This window comes from Lathyrus oleraceus, chromosome 5 (assembly GCF_024323335.1).
Source record: "Lathyrus oleraceus cultivar Zhongwan6 chromosome 5, CAAS_Psat_ZW6_1.0, whole genome shotgun sequence".
In the NCBI taxonomy this organism is placed as follows: Eukaryota; Viridiplantae; Streptophyta; class Magnoliopsida; order Fabales; family Fabaceae; genus Lathyrus; species Lathyrus oleraceus.
In genome coordinates, this window is record NC_066583.1 from 99,766,811 (window position 1) to 99,788,509 (window position 21,699).

Below are 21,699 nucleotides of genomic sequence, written 5' to 3' on the forward strand. Positions count from 1 at the left end.
TCGAGGATATGTACATATACGGTCCACGCCAGGTAACTTACACACAAGAAGGTTCAACATCTAACCCCCCACAACATTGTCAGGCCGATTACTCACCCCTCCTACCCATCAAAATTATTGGCCCACAAACAAACAAAGCTACGACCTTAACATGTAAAACACCTAACCACAATACCGATATCATACCATGTATTATCGCCAACAAGAAGATCATCATCAAGATACACAACATCGCTATGCACCCAACACATCACCCTACCATAGTCGTCTTAGCTAAAACACTCAGTGATCATTTAACACCAACTGGCCCTCCTCCTGCTATAGCCAAGAAGCTCAAACATCACAAAATCAGAACATGCAACAATTATATGTCTACCAAATACCACAACAATCATTTCAATCTTTCCTCGACGCATCATTCACACCAATGTCACTCTTCAGTCGTTTTTGTCGCCCTCCAATAACTCAAACACAACCCAATTACTCTAGCATGGGTCACAAACTCAGCTATGATGGTAGCACTTCATTGCATACACATGATTATGCAGATTTGTATGAATATCTTAGGGAATCTCCTGCAAGTGATGTTGGTGTTCCTGGGCCCTCAAATCCTCAAACACCTGGGGTGAATCATCAACGTGGGTTAGGGTCACGCGTTCGGGTAGCTAAGAGATGTGGTATCGGAGGTCAGTTAGATCATCTCGATCAACGATATTAGTCTTTTTGATATTCGTATGTAAACGCATATTAATATTAATACCAAATGGTCTGATTTCGACTTTTATATAAAATATACATTGTGTTTAAAAAAAATTATACAACATAAGTAGGTGTCAGACTAATTGTCGCCTCCTCTTAAACCTAACACATAAACGCTAATTGAATTGACAACAATAGGTAATAAGGCAATCCAATTGACGCCACCTCTTTAACTTAGAGAGCATGCGTCAATTCACCTAGCACCAGTTCTTCAAAGTGGATTATTTTGGGAAATTATCTGAAATATGTGTTATTTTGGGATTTTTTTTGAAAAACTGGATTATTTTAGTAAAAAATTCTACAATTTAATGACCCTCAATCTAATTTTCAAGTTTGCCTCTAACAATGATTAAAATGTTTTTCGTTTATATCCACATACGGGTCTAGGGAGGGGCATCAAGGGCTGGAGCCTCTATCTCCCTCACCGTAATAAATATTTTATTAATATATTGCTGAATTTTAAAAGAAAAAAATAATTATAATTAAATAAAAATAAAAGAAAAAATATTCAATTTGTATTATGATTATTTTTCAGATTAGGTGTATGTTTGAATGATAGTGAGTTTAGTATACTTTTATTAAAATTCTAAAGTGTATTTTATCAAAATTGTGGTGGTTTATTGTGAATTTGTGATTTCCTCATTCACACCATTTTATACAACAATTTAACATTGAGAAGATGTGAATGAGATAAAAATACAAGTGAATTTACAAGAATTAGATTAATTATTATTGTTGTGAAAAATGATGCCAAAATAAGAAAAATATAATCTATTTTTTTATTGATAAGAAACCCATAAAAGTAAAAAATAGGGAAGCAAGAAGAACACGATGAAATTGGTTATAAACTGTTATTCTTTACTTTCTATTGGGAACAAGATTACAAATGTTACATAGTAGCAAATAATTTCTCTCGCACTAATTAGGATTTGTGTTATATAATGATGAGAGACTAGTATGATATTTATAAGAAAACTAATACACTAAACTAATGAGCTTTTACACACATACCCATCACACAAGTTAACTTAGAGAACAAACTAACTTAAAAAAATTGGATATAACAAATAAGTCCAATTCGACATGCTAACAATCATAGCATATTTTAAGTACAGCATGTGAACAAACTTCGACGACATGTTAAGGTCGTGTCGAATTGTCAAACCACGAAGCTACCATTCGACCATAATAGAGTTTTGATCGGTCACCATTTCCATTGAATTTCCACCGTTGATCCGACATATTTTCATCACATTCGTAAGATTTATGTTTATTTATAGTTGTTTCAGAGTCATTTATCATGTTTTGTTGGTTTGGTATCGCATTGCATTTTATTACAAGTTTATATCAAAAAGGTCTCTTTTACGCTTCGTTTGGTAGTGTTATTGTTACAGGCCATTGCACAGGTTTAAAAGCACTAATAGAGGAGTGGTGGATACTCAGAAAGGCGAAAATATGAAGAGACAGCAGGTCAATACGGGCCCCCGTGTGCTACAACACTGCCCGTGTTGTTGGTCAGGCAAAGCAAAATTGGAGAGGAAAAACAGAGAGCAACACGGGCACCCGTGTGGTGACACACGGCCGTGTTGTTTAAAACAGTGCATTAACACGGGCACCCGTGTGGAGGAACACGGCCCGTGTTGTTACCTCTATAGCTTGATTTGAAAATGCTCATGTTGGAGAGCACACACGGGCACCCGTGTGTACACACACGGCCCGTGTTGTTGGGCGCGGCTTAGAAACTTCATTTTTTGCCATGTGAACCTATTCTGCTCATTAAGGGTAGTTTTGACTTTTTGCTTGAAGAAAATCCATCTAAAACTATTAGAAGGCTGGGGAAAGAAAGGAGAGGACACTTTTTGACGTACGAAAAGAAACATTGCACCGGAGAAGATAGCTACTACGGAGGATTCGAAGACGGCGAGATTCAAGGGCATCACCCATTGAAGATCAAAATCTCCTAATTCTTTGTAATGTTTAATTTCTATACTATGGTTTCTTTGAATACTATGAGAGGCTAAACCCCCAATGCTAGGGGGTGGTCCTGATTTGATTTGATGTTATGAATTCTAACTCTGGATTTCCTATTTACTATGTTACGAATTTCAATTTAATTGTGTGATGTGCTTATGCTTTTGTATCGGACAAATACAATTAGATCTATGACTATCAATAACAGGACTGTGATTATTAGGGTTTTCACACAATTGGGTTTATAATTGTATCACCTAGGACTAGGAACTTTTGTAAATCACCATAAACCTTGATATTGTTCATGATTAAAACCAATGATTAATTGAATGGACATTTGAGTAAGAATTGGTAGTTTAATAGTTTCTTCCTTAAGGAAGAACATTCTGATGTTAGGTAATTGAATGTTTCATATGTATTAAGGAAATCTTGACTGAATTCATAACTGGTTAAACCAACCACTCCCCCTAGCATATTTTATATTAATCAATTATATTTTACTGTCTGTTGTGTTTATTGTTAAAATTCCAAAACAACCAAACCATTATCTTTTTGTTCTGATAGAATCAAAGTAAAATAAGTATTTCCTACGCAATCCCTGAGATCGATACTTGGAAATAAAACTCCTTATTACTACATCGATAAAAATAGTACACTTGCTATTTTTCCGATCAAGTTTGATCCAATATCTCACAAATCTCCACCTTTGAACAAACTCTATAACATCAAGGGAACAAACTAGCTTTCTTCATGCAGCTTTATCAACTGCATACAGTGAAAAAACTTGCAACTTGATAATGTCTTGGTGATCATATCAGCATCATTGTGATATGTCGAAACCTTTAGAACTTGGACTTCTCCATGCTCGATTATCCCTCTGACTAAATGTAGGCTCACATCGATGTGCTTGTTTCTCTCATGATAGGTTGAATTCTTCGACAGGTGTATAACATTTTGACTATCACATTTAACAGTGATAACTCGACCTTGAAATTTCAGCTCCTTAACAAAACTTTCAAGCCACAATACTTCTTTCACAGCTTCAGTGAGGGTGATATATTCCGCTTCAGTGGTTGATAAGGCAACAACCTTATGAAGTGTTGTTTTCCAACTAATTGTTGTGCCAAAATAGTGAACACATATCCAGAAATAGATTTTCTAGAATCTATACAACCTGCATAATCAGAGTCGACATACCCTTCATTTTTTGCTTTACTATTTTCACCACATGCTCCATCATAAATTGGGACTCTGTTCAAAGACCTATTTATGTACCTTGAAATCCACTTCAATGCTTGTCAGTGAGCCTTTCTAAGATTCGTCATGTACCTGCTTACAAGACTTATTGCATATGCTATGTCGGGTCTAGTACATACCATAACATACATGAAAAACCTATTATTTTAGCATATAGGATGCTATTCACATAAGCTCTTTCGACACCAGTGCTGGGACACTGATTTATACTCATCTTGAATTGAGGGTTTGTCGGAGTCACAACAGGCTTTGAATTCGACATACCAAATTTGTCGAGAATCTTCTGTGGGTATTCCTCTTGAAATAAGCATAATTTTGGTTGGTTTCTGTCTCTTCAGATGGCAATCCCAAGAATCCTGGATGTAGCCCCCAGATCCTTCACATCGAACTCCTTAATAAGTCTAGCCTTCACCTTCATTACATCCTTGACATTATTGCTTGCTATGAGAATACCATCCCCATAAAGCAACAAAATAACAAATGAAATTCCATGTCAAAATTTGAAGTAAACACAGTGGTCAAACTGACTTCTAATGAAACCTATGTGTGTCATGAACTTGTCGAATCTCCTATTCCACTGTCGAGGATATTGTTTTAGTCCATATAAAGATCTATTCAGCTTTCACACATAATATTCCTTTCCCTTTTTCTGCATACCCTTCAGGTTGCCTTATCAGGACTATTTCATCTAAATCTCCATACAAGAAATCAGTCTTCACATCCATTTGTTCCAGTTCTTGGTCGAACTTTTCCACCATGGCAAGTAACATTCGAATGGACTTGTGCTTCACAACAGGAGAGAACACATCATTGAAGTCGACACCTTCTTTCTGAGTGAAACCCCTTACGACCAATCTTTCCTTGTATCTCTTCGATGTCACTTCTTCGATTCCTTCCTTAACTTTGAAAATCCATTTATAGGTGACTAACATGGCTCCAATAGGTTTCTTGATCAGTTCTCAAGTGTGGTTATCATGAAGAGACTTCATCTCATCATCCATGGCCTTCAGCTATTCAGTCTTATTTAGACTCCTCATAACTTCCTTATAATCTCTAGGTTCTTCATCTAGAACCTCACTTAGAGATATTAAGGCATAAGCTATGAGATATGCATACCCAAGTCTTTGAAGTGGCTTGATGACTCTTGTCGGTTTATCTCTTGCCAACAGGTAGTCATCGACAGTTTCCTCAACTTCCTCAATATCTTCAGCATCTTGTGTTTCTTCTTCGACTTGATCTAAGGTACGCAATTCAACATCGACATGCTCCACCTCAATAGGAATCTCTTCATGATCCATCTCTTCTTCAAATACTTGTGCACTTTGATTAACGCCATCAATTTTCTTGAAATCCATCTCGACTTCATTGAAAACTACATATCGATTGGTGATACACCTCCTGTGACCTGGCTCTAGGCACCATATCATATAAGATTTAACTCCTTAAGGGTATCCCATGAACATGCATCTCAAACATCTAGGTTTGACATTCTCTTGCCTAATGTGAGCATAGGCTATGCAGCCAAATACTCTAAGTTTGTTGAGATCTGATGGATGTCCCGACAAAACATCTTCAGGTGTCTTCATATCTATTTGTTACCTTCGATTTTTTGACTTGACTATAAGTAGCCAGTATTAATGGGACAACAATGAATATGCTAGGTTGAAGGACAAGGTAAAATGACGTCAAGGGGGAACCAAGTTAATGTCAGGTCGGAAGTCACGTGTAGTGATGTCGGTCGAAATAACTCCACATCGAAGGGCACTGTAAGAGTTCGGGGACTTAGTGAAATTGAATACTATGCTATGTTGGTTAAGGTTGGAGTTCATCATTACAATGGAAACAATGTCGACTTGGGCATTGCATGTGGAAAATGTTAGAGTGGCTTGTCGTAGCATGGTTGACATTAAAGAATTCGACGTGGGAAGTCAGTTCTTAATGACCAGTAAAAATAGTTAAGATATTTGAATGGTGTTAAAAGAGCGGGAACTAATTTAACATAGACAGTTATACTAGAAGACACATGGAGGCTCGTCGGAGAGAACTGCTACATGGGGATGAAATGTGTCGTGATAGGGTTAGTCGACCGTTCTTGGGTGGATATTTTAGAGTAGTTTATAAAGGGACTTATGTTCATTTGGGAAGGGGTCCACAATCGTACACATATTCTTAAACTCAAAGTATTTTCGCATTTGAGAAACGAGTGAGAAAAATGTAAGTATGTGTTCCACAATTTATAAATTTCAAATCTTTTCACATTTAAGTATCTTTTATGCATTGAGTTACCTTTCAATTTCACTTTACAGTTCATGCTTCTACTTCACCTTGCATTTTGTTTTCAATCTTTATTTTGAAAACATTTTATCCAAATCTTGCTTCAAAGCAACATTGAAATAAATCGAAGAAGTTACCCTTCGATTTCGACACAGAATATTGTTTAAAACAATAAATACACATAAATATGTTCTGGGAGGTTTTTTCGAGTTTGATCCCTTAAGTATTAATAGAAACTTGTATTTGTTTACCAAATTTCATAATAAACAAATTGACACACCTGGTGGGACCCTTTTTGTGTCTTTTTGCTTTACTTTTTCGAAAATTTATAATTCTTCATTCCACTAACTCCTCTTTCTCTGAGTGTGAGTGTGCATAAGACTAAGGTCTGGTAAGATAACAAAGAGAGAAGTTAGGAGACCTGTAAGGAGACACGTCAGAAGAATGACCACTCCCAGGAATATCAATGGAGAATACCCTACTAGTAGTTCTAGAAAGGGCACAATTTTTGCACTAATGGCGGAGCCCATTCCTTCGATTGCTAGTACTACGGCAATATCGTCTACGACGGTTGTACCAATGACTTTACCTGAAGCGACGATTTTTTCTCCTATTCCCCATAGTCACCCAGTGACTCCTAAACCTTTTGTGGTGTCTGATTTTAGGCATTTTGCCACAAATTTCATAATGCCCGTGACATGGCGTGAATAACCTTACGGAATGCCAACGACAATGATGGCTAGTTTACATAATAACCCATCAACATTTGCCGATAACGTTGCAAATGTGTATTCACCAATCATGGCGTCTGGTTCAGCCATAAGCAACCATGGTTGAACTATGCAACCCATGTGGGAATGGGATTAGGTCTTAGGCAATGCCTACCTTGACAATAAATTATATCATGGCAATGCGACAACAGATGGATGAGAGTAACCATGATAACATAAATACTCTAACATTGCAGATGGGTACGATATTTAATCCATTAATTCAAAACATAAATCAGAGTTACCACCAGTTGGCAACTCAAATGACTAGAATTGATGATTTTTTTGGCGCTCCTCCGATGCAGGTTCGACCTGTGGTTCAACGCCAAGTTGTTAGACAAGTTCGGAACGAGGGGTTTGTTTTGGAGGAAAACACTGTGAACCATGTACAAAAAAGTGTTGCCCCAATTGGTCGAACAAGAGATACATATAGAGGAAGAGTGTCCACTTGTTGTGATTGTTAATTGAAATTAGGACGCTGACCAAGTATTCCATCAAGTTCGACAGGGAAATTTGTTAGGGGAAAATAACCTTGTGACCATTGTCGAAAGGATAATGGCACAGAATGGGGTGAACATGGGCATGCATATGCCAAATTACACATCTCCCCTTTAAGAGTTCGTGTTGCAGACTGAACTGCCAAGGGGTTGGAAAGTCCCTAAATTTAAAAAGTTTGCTGGCGACACTAACGAGTCTATTGTCGAGCACATTGTCCGATACTTAACTGAGGCAGGTGACATAGCCAACAATGAGAATCTAAGGATGAAATATTTTCCTAGTCCTCTGGCGAAGAATGCTTTTACATGGTTTACCACTCTACCAGCCATTCAATTAATGATTGGTCTTGATTAGAGAGGTTGTTTCATGAGCAATTTTACATAGGGCAATCTAAGATTAGTTTGAAAGAATTGTTGAGCGTGGAGCGAAAGTTCGCTGAGTCGATCGACGACTATCTGAATCGATTCTGGTTGCTAAAAATAAGGTGCTTCACTCAAGTAACTGAACATTAGCTTGTCGAAATGGCTGTTGGGGGTTAGATTATTCCATTAGGAAGAAATATCTAAGAGACATTGCCCAGTTAGTTGACAGAGTTTGACAGGTCGAAAGACTAAAGGTTGAAAATGCCAGAGTGAGTAAGGGTAAGAAAGAGTGTGTAGCTTATGCTGACATGGAGGATCGACACCTAATTTCTGAGGTTGAATTGGGCCATATCGAAGAGTCTGGAGTTGACGTGGATGAATTAAAACCAGGTCCCTCATATATGTGTAATTTACTTACACCTGCAAGTGGGAATAATCCTTCGGAACCTAAAGAAAATGATAAATACCCTAAGAAAACTTACACCTTTGATGTAATCAAATGCGATGAGATTTTCGATTTGTGGGTTGCAAATGGACAAGTACTTATGCCCCTATGCACAAAAGTACCACCATTAGAATACATAAATAAATGAGGTTTTTGTAAGTACTATAATTTTCTAAGGCGCAAGACCTCACAATACTTTCTTTTTAGGGATCTTGTTCAGAACGCACTAAATGAAGGCAGATTGAAGTTTGCTAAGGGAAAGCCACCTATGAAGATTGACACTGAACACATGCAAGTTAAGGATGTTAGCTATGTGGAACTTGTGTCAATTAATATGGTCAAAATTACTGAAAGGAGCTTGTGTCAATTAATATGGTCAAAATTACTGAAGATTTCGACATGGCTGAGTTTGAAGAAAGTGAAAATTAGATTGAAGCAGTATTCTCAAAGGTCAATGAAGGATTGGTGGAATTTCTCCATAGGTGCAAGGCTGAAGACTCATAGGTGATGTTTTATCCTCGATGTAGTGTTGTCTTTGACAAAAAGGATGCGAGAAAGGTTGAGAGTGCTCAGAAAGCAAAAGAGACAGAGGTCTAGAGGAGGAATAGGTTCCAATCTCACTTCGACAAGAGAGTGGTGCCCCAGAGAAAAGAACAGGCTCTTGGTCAGCAAAAGGCTAGGCCTAATACTTACAAACCTACGCCCAATGCTCCTCAAGGGAGGTGGACTAAGCCTGCTAGCAATGAGTATGCTGGAAATCCTAAGTGGAGAAACTTTGAGATGGGACGAGGGTCCTCTATGGCTTATCGAGAGAATTTACAAATGTCAGAGAGGCGTTTCTATGGACCTAGCAATTACAAAGATAAAAATCTCATGTCAAGGACGCAATGAAGGAGGTTTTAGAGGAAGAAAAAGGCTGAGAGAGATGATGTTGAGTCGAGTAATAATAAGCAATATCAAAGTCAGGCAAATGATCAAGCAAAGAAGCCAGTAGGAAGGAAGTTGTTTTCTCCCAAGACAACTCAGACAAAGACAAAGATCAAGGAAAAGGAGCAGGCGAAAGAGGATGAATTGGTCACAGACAACTTCGACTCCGGGTCAGAGGGGGATTTCGATGTCCTATGCAATGTAGTTTCTGTGCTCCCTAGGGAGTACGATTGTGTGACATAATTTACTGAGATCGAAGATTGTGAAGAGGGGTAGCTGACGAAACACAAGCCAATGTGTTATTTTATAATGAGCAATGGGTGTATCGAAGAGCAAAATGCATTCTTTGAATGACCCCGTAAGGGTATGAAGAACCACCTAAAGCCCATTTTTATAAAGACAAAGATAGAAGGTACCACAGTGAATAAAATCTTGGTAGACGGTGGGGCAGCGGTGAATTTAATGCCTATTTTTTGTTGGTTAAGATAGGAAAATTTGATACAGATTTAAATCCATATAATATTGTATTGTCCAACTATGAAGGTAAACTAACCAAACTATGGAGTTCATTCAGGTGGATATAACGGTAGGGTCCATTACCAAAACAACTTATCAACCATATCATAACAACTAAAAAAATCGTTATCATATTTTTATGATATTTAAGTTATTTTTCAAATTTCAAAATCAGTGGAGGTTAAAAATCCTCAACAAATTAAAAGGAAAAACAAGTTTGGATTTTGAAATTCAAACAAATTTTTTACATTGATTTGCACTTATTTAAGATTGGGTTAAAGTGTGTTTGACTGCACATGAATTTCAATTTTCATAAGTTTGGTGAATATACTATTTATAAACAACATAACTTCGTGAATTTTCTTTCATGTTTTATATACTCTTTTTTTCTTCTTTTTTTAAGGAGACATTAGTCTATTTTAAAAAAATGAAGTTCATCTCTTTTCTTTTTTAACCTTATTTATAAATAATCTCTTAAATTTTTTGAAAATATAAATAAATATTAATAAATTTATAATTTAATTAAAAATATACTAATAACTATAAATATTATAAATATACTTAATCATCCTTCTTAATAAACATCTATTTTGCTTATAAATCAGTCTATTTTGTTTATAAATCAGATCAGACCGTAATAGTATATATAAAGTACAAAAAGGAGAATGATGACGGTCGTCAAATTTTTATGTTCCAATCAAATCTTATTACACCCTCATTAATTATTGGCTTCTAGTATAATCCCTTGGCTTTGACAATTTTTGCTTAATTAACCTTTTTAGATTGGTGACTATTGAAATTCCATTCAGATGCATTTTCAAATGAACTATAATGGAGCTCACTTGTACTTTACAAAATTACCCTAAGCCTCACTCAATGTATATATATCAGGTATCAAAATGAACTCAGCTAACTATGTAGGGTTGGTGTTTCTGTCACAATCCTCCCCAATTCATAAATTTCTTGACCTCATCATACAAGACTAAGATAGCTGCAGCTCCAGTGCTCCTAAACACATTTGAAACCGTGCCACGGTAGAACGAAACCAATCCCTCAGTTCGATAGATTTTCCTCCAGCAGTCGAGTGTGCTAGTGTACACCGGATGTTCCATGCCAGACTGCATCATCATCCTTCTACGAACTGTGTCTAGCGGATATGATATCACACCGGCTGAGGTTGTAACTGCTTGAGCTACCATCCAACGTTTCCACAGTACCAACTCGGGTTTAGATTCTTCAGACAACTTCTCTTTCATGGTATCAAACCCTCCGAAGTAAAGACCTCTATGAACCACCATACCATGTAGTGATGCAGGAAGGCCCCTGTAAATCCCCCGAACCCCATCTTTTTGAAATATTGTGGCTAAGAAATGGTAAATGCCTCGGAATTGGCGCGCTTCCGTCTTCCCGATGTCAGCGGCAAGGCGGGTGTGTGCGATATCAAGGGGGTATACCAAGATAAGTGATGTACAACCTGCTGCAGATCCGGCAACAAAATTAGCGGATGCACCAGAGAAAAAATTATCAGCATTAGAGTTCCCACCCCTTAATATGCTTTTGTAAAGATCCTGTTGGAAAAAAAAGACACTGTTCATCATGACTATACATTAATTACAACAGTATAGAGAGATTCAGCTTCACCTATAATCAATTTTCATCAATTACACGAGTGACAGGCAGAACACCATCACAAAATAGACATTGAAATACATCAGTTGTGGAAATAAAACTTCATAATTGATACATTTTATGACCTAAAGTTTTAGAATATTTTCATATTAGATCATCTTCTGGGCATAAAAATGCTATGAGAATGTTTTTTTTTTTGCCATATTTCACAAACTTCCATGCAGAAATTTGCTTAGCATCTGTCACAATTCTACTAAATAATTTAATATATTCTATCTATTACAAAATAATTTAAATATACTGAGACAAACATGTATATAGACTTTCATTGTTTTTGCAGATGCACCTGCACCCTTACCTTGCATTTGTCAAAGAAGTCTTACTCCTGCCAAGGACTGTATCGCGTTTATAACAAATACATGAAAGAAGAAGAAAAGACAAGATCCAAATAAGAAATTTGGGTCCGTGAGTAATGTCTATCTCAATGCTAACATGCAACAGTTCATACTTAAACATCTATTGAATATCACTTGTTTCAAGAAAAAACCGACCAAAGGTTTGGTAAAAATGTAAAATCTAGTAAGTTCAAAGAAAGAGGTGTTTTCACTATAACTGGACAGGACTCCACAATTGTGCCCCCTTTTGAGCCTGTGACCACCACCAGTGCTCTGTTTTCTCCATCTCGCTTACAACTACAGATCCTCCCCCAATACCTTATCCTTCTGTAGTATGGAGTTGCAATTCACATTGTCAAAATTCCATCGTAACCTCCTTGTAGCTTCCACTTGCATTGCATGCAATTCCACCTTCGGCACTCACCCCTCACCGCCACATCTTCTCCAATGGAGCGTCCCCCACCTGACAACCACCCTTATCCTCCGCTCTCAGGGTCTCTCCCTCACCTTGTGATATGGGTCTAACTCCGAAGTGTCCTCCTACAAAGCCACCACGGCAGTTGTTTGTCTTGATCTCAAATCCACTATCAAGTTTGAGATCCAATAACTATGTGTTTGCTGGTGTTGTTTTTTGTTTCCCCTGTCTTGTTTGTTGTTTGATGTTTAATGTTTAGTGTCTTGTTGTTATTGTTCTTTAGTTTGTTCTAAGCTTGTATCTGACTATCTGTTGTGTTTGTCGAAAAGCCCCAAAAGTATTTGGCTTTTTGGAATTGCAAACCGGGTGCAATGCTAATGGTGGCTTCAAGTATTTCCTAAGCATGTGGTTCGATTGGTCATACTCAAGACTACTTTTAGTTGATGCGAGCCTACACAAGCCAAAAAATGATATGTAGATAAGTTTAAAGATTGCGGATCATCTTTTCTTCTGGACCAATGACCATACTTGGAAAAAATTGGTTTGGTTGTTAGGACTCAGATTTTGGTATAGTAAAAAGCCCTTTTGGCTACTTTTCCTTCTATTTGAATTGTGGTTACTTATCATGCACTTGGCTGACTTAGTTATTTGTTCTAGACTTGTTACCGAATGAAGATTGTTATCCGTAAAATAAAAAAAGAAGAACCTAATTAAAAAGGTATATAAAAAGATAAAAGAGGGTGGAGTTTAAATACATTATTTTATAGAGTAATGCATAGAGAGTATTTCTAGAGTGGAGTTATTAGAAGTTGATACCATTACATATAGTAATTAGAAAGGAATAATTCTATAATTGAAACTAGGATTTTTGTGAGAATAGAGTAGAATGAGAGCATTAGGAAAGGATAGTAAATTATAAATATAAAGGAGAATAGAGGGATACAAGGCATTTTCGGAAAGAACTGAGGCCTTTAGACAGGGACCTACATACCCTGAAAGATCTACAAGGTATCAGGGACGACAATATTCACTATTCGTTCTAGTAAAAGATCAAATTCTTATCATATACTTCTTACTATCTTCTTTACAGGGTAAGGTCAGATTTCAGTACAGGGATGCAGAAGGATATCCTAGCAAGTAGCAACAATCAGCATTGCAATTGTAGAAGCAGGAAAATAGAAAAAGGACCTTCAACTACAAGAACATAAGCAAAGAAAAGGAAGTCCCCTTATCATTTTAAAGTGTGAATGCTAGTGCTTTTCTGATAGAAACAATGATAATAATTTACAATTACCAGGACAATTAATTCACCATACCTCTAGTGGTCCCAGAGTTTGGAAAGTATATTCTAGAAGGGGTAAAAAGGGAATTGGAGACTGAGTTAGTTAGCAATCATGAGGTGGCATGAAAGAGGGGAGCATTACGTTTCCACAATATAAGGAGCAGTCAGTAGAGGGAATAATCATCTCTGGATTACAGCTAGATCTAGAAGGAATGAATAGGGTACTCTAGTATCCTATAGGAGCGTAGCTCTGGGTCCATTTTGGGATTAACACATTCCATTCTCTGTACCTGTTTCCATTTCCATCAATAAAGCTTCTTTTCCTCATATTTTCATAATTGTTTTACTCCTACATTGATTATTGTTTTGTTAGTTCGTATCAAACTGGTCCGACCTGCCGGATCTCATTCCCGGAACCAGTGAATGCCCCCAACGAAGGTTAACTACTCGGAGTTTGTTAAGATGGATGCGAAGGTAGCTGCGTTAGAAGGCGAGATATCGGAGGTGAAGTCGACGTTGCTAGACGTCCAGAATGCAGTGAAGGCTAGTCATGAGTCTCATGGCCATGTTTGAACGGTGTCTAGGTAAGACGATGCTTGAAGGAGAAGGTAGTGCGAATGGCAAAGGAGGACCTAACGGACGACTATCATCGGGGAAGGAGGATTCCTCCGGACCCGGGCTTCACAACCTCAGTGGTGATGCGTTGACAAAGTTCCGTAAATCCATCAAAAAGGTGGAGCTACCGTCCTTCAATGGCGAAGATCCAGCGGGGTGGCTTTCGCGCGCCGAAGTGGATTTCTGTGTTCAGGGAACGCTACCGGAGTTGAAGGTGAATCTAGCTCAGTTGTGTATGGAGGGAGCTACGATTCACTTCTTCAATTCTCTGGTCGGAGAAGATGAAGGTTTGTCGTGGGAGAAGTTGAAGGAATCACTGTTGGCCAGATATGGTGGTCACGGTGACGTATATGAGCAATTAACAGGTCTGAAACAAAGTGGGGCGGTGGAAGAATACATCACCGGATTTGAGTATCTTATGGCTCAGATACCGAAATTGCCTGACAAGCAATTTTTGGGGTATTTTCTTCACGGATTGAAGGCGGAGATTAGAGGTCGAGTTCGCAACTTCATAGCTATGGGGGACATGAGTCGCACGAGACTGTTACAGGTGACTCGTGCGATAGAGAAGAAGATCTATGGAGAAAATGGGTCGTCTAGTAGTAAGGGGGGCAGATCTGGAAGCGGGTCACTCCGACCCGGAACTCAAGGAGCGGGTCGAGGGAATTCGGATTGGGTTTTAGTGAAGAATAGAGAAGGTGGAGTGAATGGGGGTTCTAAAAGCAATCCTGTTGGGCTTAGAGAAGAAAGAACAACCCATGGAGATAAGAGAAGGAATGGGCCTCGTGATCGTGGATTTCAACACTTATCCTACCAGGAATTGATGGATAGAAAACAGAAGGGTCTTTGCTTCAAATGTAAGGGACCTTTCCCCACTACACATCAATGCCCCGATAAACACCACTGAATCCTTCTTGTTGATGACAGTGATATGGAGGAGCAAGATGGTCAAGTTTTGGCAATCAAAGTGAATGAGGCGGAGGACGGTGAGATGGGATAGATGAGTTCGATGCATTTGGATCAGATGGCTAATCACACACCCCCCCCCCAAGTCATGTGAGATCAAAGGAGTTGTGGTGCTTGTGTTGGTAGACAGCGGAGCCACGCATAACTTCATTTCCCTGAAGTTGGTATGCAAGATGGATTGGGCAATGGAGAAAACCTCATAAATGCAGATCAAGTTGGGTGATGGGTTTAAAACCATGACTCAAGGAGTTTGTAGGGAGGTGGAGTTGAAGATTGGAGGATTCGGAATTCAAGCAGATATGCATCTGTTTGAGTTAGGTCATGTTGGGAATAGAGTGGCTGAATACTCTTGGAGATATGATTATGAATTGGAAGAAACAACAATTTCGTTTCGGTGTTCGTAGAGCCTAAGGGGCTACCTCCAATCAGAGGCAAGGAACATGCCATTAATTTAGTAGAAGGAGCAAGTCTGGTGAATGTAAGGCCCTATAGATATCCTCATCATCACAAAGATGAGATTGAAAAGCAAATCAAAGAGATGTTGGCTACCGGAATAATCAGGAACAGCACAAGCTCTTTCTCTAGTCCGGTAATATTGGTGAAGAAGAAGGACATTTTGTGGCGTATGTGCATAGATTACAGGGCCCTAAACAAGGTAACCATCCCTGATAAATTCCCAATACCTGTTATAGAAGAGTTGTTAGATGAGTTGCATGGTGCTAGATTTTTTTCTAAATTAGATTTAAAACCTGGTTATCATCAAGGGTCAAAGAAGTAGATGTATACAAGACAACCTTTTGTACTCGCGAGGGACACTATGAATTTTTAGTAATGCCATTTGGCCTTATGAATGCACCCTCTACATTCCAAATCCTCATGAATGAAGTGTTTAAACCCATGCTTAGAAAATATGTGTTGGTTTTCTTCGACGATATATTAGTATACAGTGCTGGTTGGGAATCCCATTTGCAACATTTGCAAATTGTGTTGCAAGTGTTAGATGACAATGGGTTAGTAGCCAACAAGAAGAAGTGTCTCTTTACTCAGAAATCCATTGACTACTTGGGGCATGTCATATCCCAAGAGGGAGTAGCTATGGATCCTAATAAGGTAGACAGTGTGACCCAATGGCCTACACCTAAGAATGTGAAGGGAGTTAGAGGCTTCTTAGGGCTGACTGGATATTACAGGAAGTTTATCAAACACTATGGCAGGATAGCTAAGCCGTTAACAGACTTGACAAAGAAGGATGGGTTTAAGTGGGGAGATGAAACTCAAAGAGCTTCTGAGGAGTTTAAGGTGAAGCTCACTACAGCACCTGTCCTGGCTCTGCCTGATTTTAGTAAGCCATTTGTAATCGAGTGTGACGCCTCTGGTAGTGGTATAGGGGCAATTCTAATGCAGGACAAACGGCCGATAGCTTACTTTAGTAAGGTGTTGGGAGTAAGAAATTTGTCCAAGTCTGCATATGAGAAAGAACTTATGGCATTGGGGTTGGCTATACAACATTGGTACCTCCTTGGCAGGAAATTCATTGTCTCTGCCAACCAAAAGAACCTGAAGCAACTGTTGCAGCAGAGAATATCCACTACAGAGCAACAAAACTGGGTTGCAAAACTACTTGGTTATGATTTTGAGGTTGCCTATAAGCCAAGCAAATTAAATAGAGGAGTTGATGCCTTGTCTATAATGCACGAGGGAATGGAGTTGAGGAGTATCACATCTTTTCTGGAGTGGGATCAGACACAATTAATGAAAGAGGAGGTGTAGAATGATGAGGAATTGGAGAAAATAATAGTTGAACTGTCACAAGATCCGATTTCCAAACCTGGATATGTCTACAAACATGGAGTCTTAATATATGATGGTAGACTAGACATTTCAAGACATTCAGCCATGATTCCTACGCTATTGAAAGAGTTCCATAGCACTCTACAAGGAGGCTGGCGGCAAATGTATATTGGGTGAGAATGAAGGGAGTAGTTCAGGAATTTGTAAGAAGCTATGATGTTTGCCAAAGGCAAAACTACTTAGCTTCTTCACCGGGGGGCCTGTTGCAACCTCTGCCCATACCTGAACGCATTTGGGAAGACATTTCTATGGATTTCATCACCGGCTTGCCAAAATCCAAGGGGTATGAAGCTATTTTTGTAGTAGTGGATAGGATGTCTAAACATTGTCACTTTATTCCTCTTAAGCATCCATATACGGCTAGAAGTTTGGCTGAGATTTTTAGCAAGGAAGTAGTCAGGTTGCATGGGATATCGTCGTCTATAGTGAGTGATAGAGATCTCATCTTCATGAGCAACTTTTTGAGAGAATTGTTTAAGGCCCAGGGAACTCAACTCAAGATGAGCTCGGCCTACCACCCGGAGTCCGATGGCCAGACAGAGGTAGTTAACTGGTGTTTAGAGACATACCTTAGATGCTTCATCTCTGGTCAACCCAAGACTTGGATGTCATGGCTACATTGGGCTGAATACTGGTTCAATACTTCATTTCACACTACTACAGAGCACACCCCTTTTGAACTAGTCTATGGTAGACCTCCCCCTGTGATGGGTAGATGGGTTCAAGGAGAGACAAGGGTTGAGACAGTGCAGAGAGACTTAGTAGAAAGAGATGAGGCTATCAGACAGTTGAGAAGTCATTTTCACAGAGCACGGGATAGAATGAAGGCTCGGACTGATAAGAAGAGAAGTGATAGGAACTTTGAAGTAGGAGAATGGATCTTTGTTAAGCTGAGAGCACATAGGCAAAATTTTGTGGTTACCATAATTAATGCTAAACTTGCTACTAGATATTATGGACCTTACCCTATTGTGGAGAGAATTGGAGTTGTCGCCTACAAATTGAAATTGCCAACAAGTTCCAGAGTTCACCCAGTGTTTCATGTATCATTATTGAAAAAAAGTCGTGGGGCAGTACCATGAGAATGAAGAGCTGCCAGACCTTATGGCAGGAGAGCCGGAAGAGGTGTTTGAACCTGAAACTGTGTTGGCTGTGAGGAAGGTACAGAAGCAAGGTGAAGAGGTGAAACAATTACTTATCCATTGGAAGGGGAAGACAGTAGAGGAAGCTACTTGGGAGGACTATGTCATGCTCAAAAGTCAATTTCCACAGTTCAACCTTGAGGACAAGGTTGCAGTTGAAGAGAGGAGTATTGATAGAAACAATGATAATAATTTACAATTACCAGGACAATTAATTCACCATACCTCTAGTGGTCCCAAAGTTTGGAAAGTATATTCTAGAAGGGGTAAAAGGGGAATTGGAGGTTGAGTTAGTTAGTAATCATGAGGAGCAGTACGTTTCCACAATATAAGGAGCGGTCAATAGAGGGAATAATCATCTCTGGATTACAGCTAGATCTAGAAGGAATGAATAGGATACTCTAGTATCCTATAGGAGCGTAGCTCTGGGCCCATTTTGGGATTGACACATTCCATTCTCTGTACCCGTTTCCATTTCCATCAATAAAGCTTCTTTTCCTCATATTTTCATAATTGTTTTACTGCTACATTGATTATTGCTCTGTTAGTTCGTATCATTTTCAAAGTCATCTCGTAAACTATAACAGAATACTGCAGCCTGGATAATAACTGCAGATGACAATCTAAAAACTTGAATTTTTCCTTCCCGGACATAGGTACCAAGGAGAAGAAGTTATAAGGGATGGATCGCTACTAGGGCAAGGACAGTATATGCGTGACATATATAACAAAAAGAAACTATTAAGAGTAAGCAGTAGTTAACTTGATTGGATGAGAAAAATATACTAGATAGGGAGAGAAAAGAAAAACAGGAGTTATAATGTGCTAAAGGACAAATAAAGGGCTCCCTCGTGTGAATTTAACAGCAAATGAAATTTGATATTGGAAGTAAAGTAATATGTTTATTAAGTAATCCATGTAACTCAATCGAAAAAATGGGCTTCCCCAGTGATTGCCATACAATCCCAACCACATATGAAGACAACAAGATAGACCTCCATCCACATGCCTTCTAGATTCGGGGGGGGACGTGTCAAGCCGAGTAGTGAAGGACATGTTCAAACACATTCAGCCTACGCAATACGCCCAATGGGCTTGATATAGAGAGAGGAATCTCACCCTAAAGAGATACCTGCACTGTTTATATTCACTCACATATTATTCATCGTTACTGACACGAGCGTCAGAGTATCTTTGCAAGTATCCACCTATTGTCTGTCTCCACCGTCTACGGTGCATTTCCCTATCCAAGAGAGGTACCCTCAAGAAAATGGATGGGCAAACTGGCGCTAATCACAGAGTATGCAGACAGTATATAACACACGTTGTTTAAGGGTTTTGAGCAACAAATAACTCTCTCTATCCCTCTTCTCAAACCACAATAGTTTCTTACTATCATGTAAATAATAACTAAACACTAAACAGCATTCTCAAATCAAGATATATCATTGAACACAAGTTCCAAATATTTGCATAACATTAATAACGTGCATTGCATTATTAGGTTAAAAAACGAACCTTAAGAGAGAAATTGAGAGCAACAGAAGGATAATAGCGAAGAACACTACTACCATTACCACGCCACAAAGAGACAACACCTTCTTCCTTAACGATACGAAGTATACAATCAAACATGCCTTTGAATTTTCTCCTACCATTAGCAAGAATAGCCAAGTTACTTTCCTGTGTCTGCAACAACAATTTAGCCCTCTCAATTGGGGCCACAAGTGTATGAACCGCACCACCCATCAACGCACCAGCCATAAGATCGCGTTGAAAATTGCTGAGCCGAGATGAATTTCGCTTCAATTTCAACCTTTTTTCTTCATCCTCGCAACTCGTGCTTCGATTCGCCGCAACCTTTTTTTCTTCTTTCCACGAATTCATATCATATATTTTTCAAACCTAATTCAACGCAATTTCGCGTTCAGCTTTAAGCAGGTTTATCTAAAAATCACAATCCATAAGGAATTGGGAATGTAGGTTGGTTTCACCTAACGTGGTGCTATGTTACGGCTGCGGAAATTCGTTGGCTATTATATTGACTTTCCTTTTCTTCCATTGACAAAGATAGTTTTCATTTCTTACCCTCTCTTCATATTTTTTTTCTTCTTTATCATCAATCTCTATCTATTCATCCACGTGTTACATTAATCGCTGCAATCTCTTTGCTTAAATTTTTGGAGAAACCCTGCAAAGATATAATTTTGTTATAATTTTGTTGGTATACTAATTTATTAATAAAAATATAATTTGAAAATAATTTAATTTTTTTAATTAATCTATAATACTCCTACTAAGAAAGTTAAATGCTTTTGTTATTACCAATCAGCCATTGCTTTAAATTTGTACACGTGTTTTTTTTAAGAGTAAATCAAATCTTTTAAAAGTTCTTTCGATTATATTTCTCTGATTTAAAATTAACTTTTTATTAAAGGTGATAGGTTGCATGCATAAATTTTCAATCCGTCTAATTTTAATTAAGTTATTATTCTAATTCAACGTTCGATAGCCAGATGGCTCATCAATCAAACGATTAATATTCGGTAAGGGATCAGGGTCCTTAAGACAGGGCGTATTTAGAAGTAGGTAGAACTTCCTCCTCCGATAAAACCTTCGACAATGGTGTTAACCATGAAACCTATATCTTTCTTGGTCATTTCAGAAGAAAGTAATGAAAATGGTGGTGATAATGAAAGGTGTGGCCAAATTTAGTTTTACCTGAGTCCCACGATGGACACTATGTAATTGTTAAAAAGTACATATGTGTGACACCCCTATGTTGGTAGGGATGACCAGAGACTTCGAGGATTTTCGGTGGTTTATGACAAGTTCACAATGGTGAGAAGCCTTGTTTCGAGGGTGAATTCGGTGTGGAGAGATCAAACTCACGCGACATAAGAAACTTTATATCTTTGGGGTGTTTTGTGATGTATTTAAAATATATATCTCAACTCTCACATTGAGGTATTTATATAGGCATATGGGTCTGGTTTTAGGATTTCTAGAGAATTATAACCGCCCACCTAGTCATGATAGTGGGTCGTTAAATCCCCATTTCATTGGGAGAAGTAGGTTATTCCCTTCACTCATTTTCTAGATTATCGCTTACCAAGACATGTCATTTCCCATATTTTCCTATGTTATGAGAGTGTGGGATGTCGCGGATGACAGAACTTCGTTGCCCCATTGTTAGGGGCATTCTCTACTCACCTTTAGGGGTAGTCTTTATAATATAATGATTTTTACATAGTGTTATTATCTGGTTGTCATTTCACAACGGTCATGGTCTTTTCTCTAATTTTGGAGTTCCCATTTTAAATTCTTGTGTTGTTATTGTGTTCCTCTTTTTCTTTATGCATTTATTTTTCCTAACAATTGATATCAAGAACCTTGATTTGGTGAGTTATAGATTTTTTAGTATGCTCTATGATTGTAGTTTTATCTGATCTTTCACATCAGAAAATAAATTTTATACTCTATGTTGGTTCATAAAATTTGTTTTTGCTGAAAAAAATGTTTTGGTTGTAATATCAAAATTTTCAAGTACAGTGAAGATTGACTTAGAGAAATTTGACGGAAGAATCAATTTTTCCTTGTGGAAATTCATGTCAAATATGTTTTT

The 21,699-nt window shown here is 38.2% G+C and overlaps 1 protein-coding gene across 1 annotated transcript; it reads right to left on the minus strand.

Annotated features, from left to right (window-relative positions):
* Positions 1-10,435: 10,435 nt before the first annotated feature.
* On the minus strand, positions 10,436-20,245 carry LOC127087922 (probable ADP,ATP carrier protein At5g56450). Its single transcript, XM_051028841.1, has 2 exons — positions 19,593-20,245; positions 10,436-11,347 (listed from the first exon to the last, which is right to left on the minus strand). Exons 1-2 carry the CDS (start codon positions 19,959-19,961, stop codon positions 10,715-10,717), a joined length of 1,002 nt encoding a protein of 333 aa, XP_050884798.1. The 5' UTR covers positions 19,962-20,245; the 3' UTR covers positions 10,436-10,714.
* Positions 20,246-21,699: the final 1,454 nt, after the last annotated feature.

What these genes read in the sequence shown, in the direction of transcription:
- LOC127087922 (XM_051028841.1), bottom strand. Translation starts at nt 19,961, where the DNA reads ATGAATTCGTGGAAAGAAGAAAAAAAGGTTGCGGCGAATCGAAGCACG. An exon ending in CTCTCAATTTCTCTCTTAAG is followed by an intron (nt 11,348 to 19,592) that starts GTTCGTTTTTTA and finishes TTTTTCCAACAG; the next exon opens with GATCTTTACAAAAGCATATT.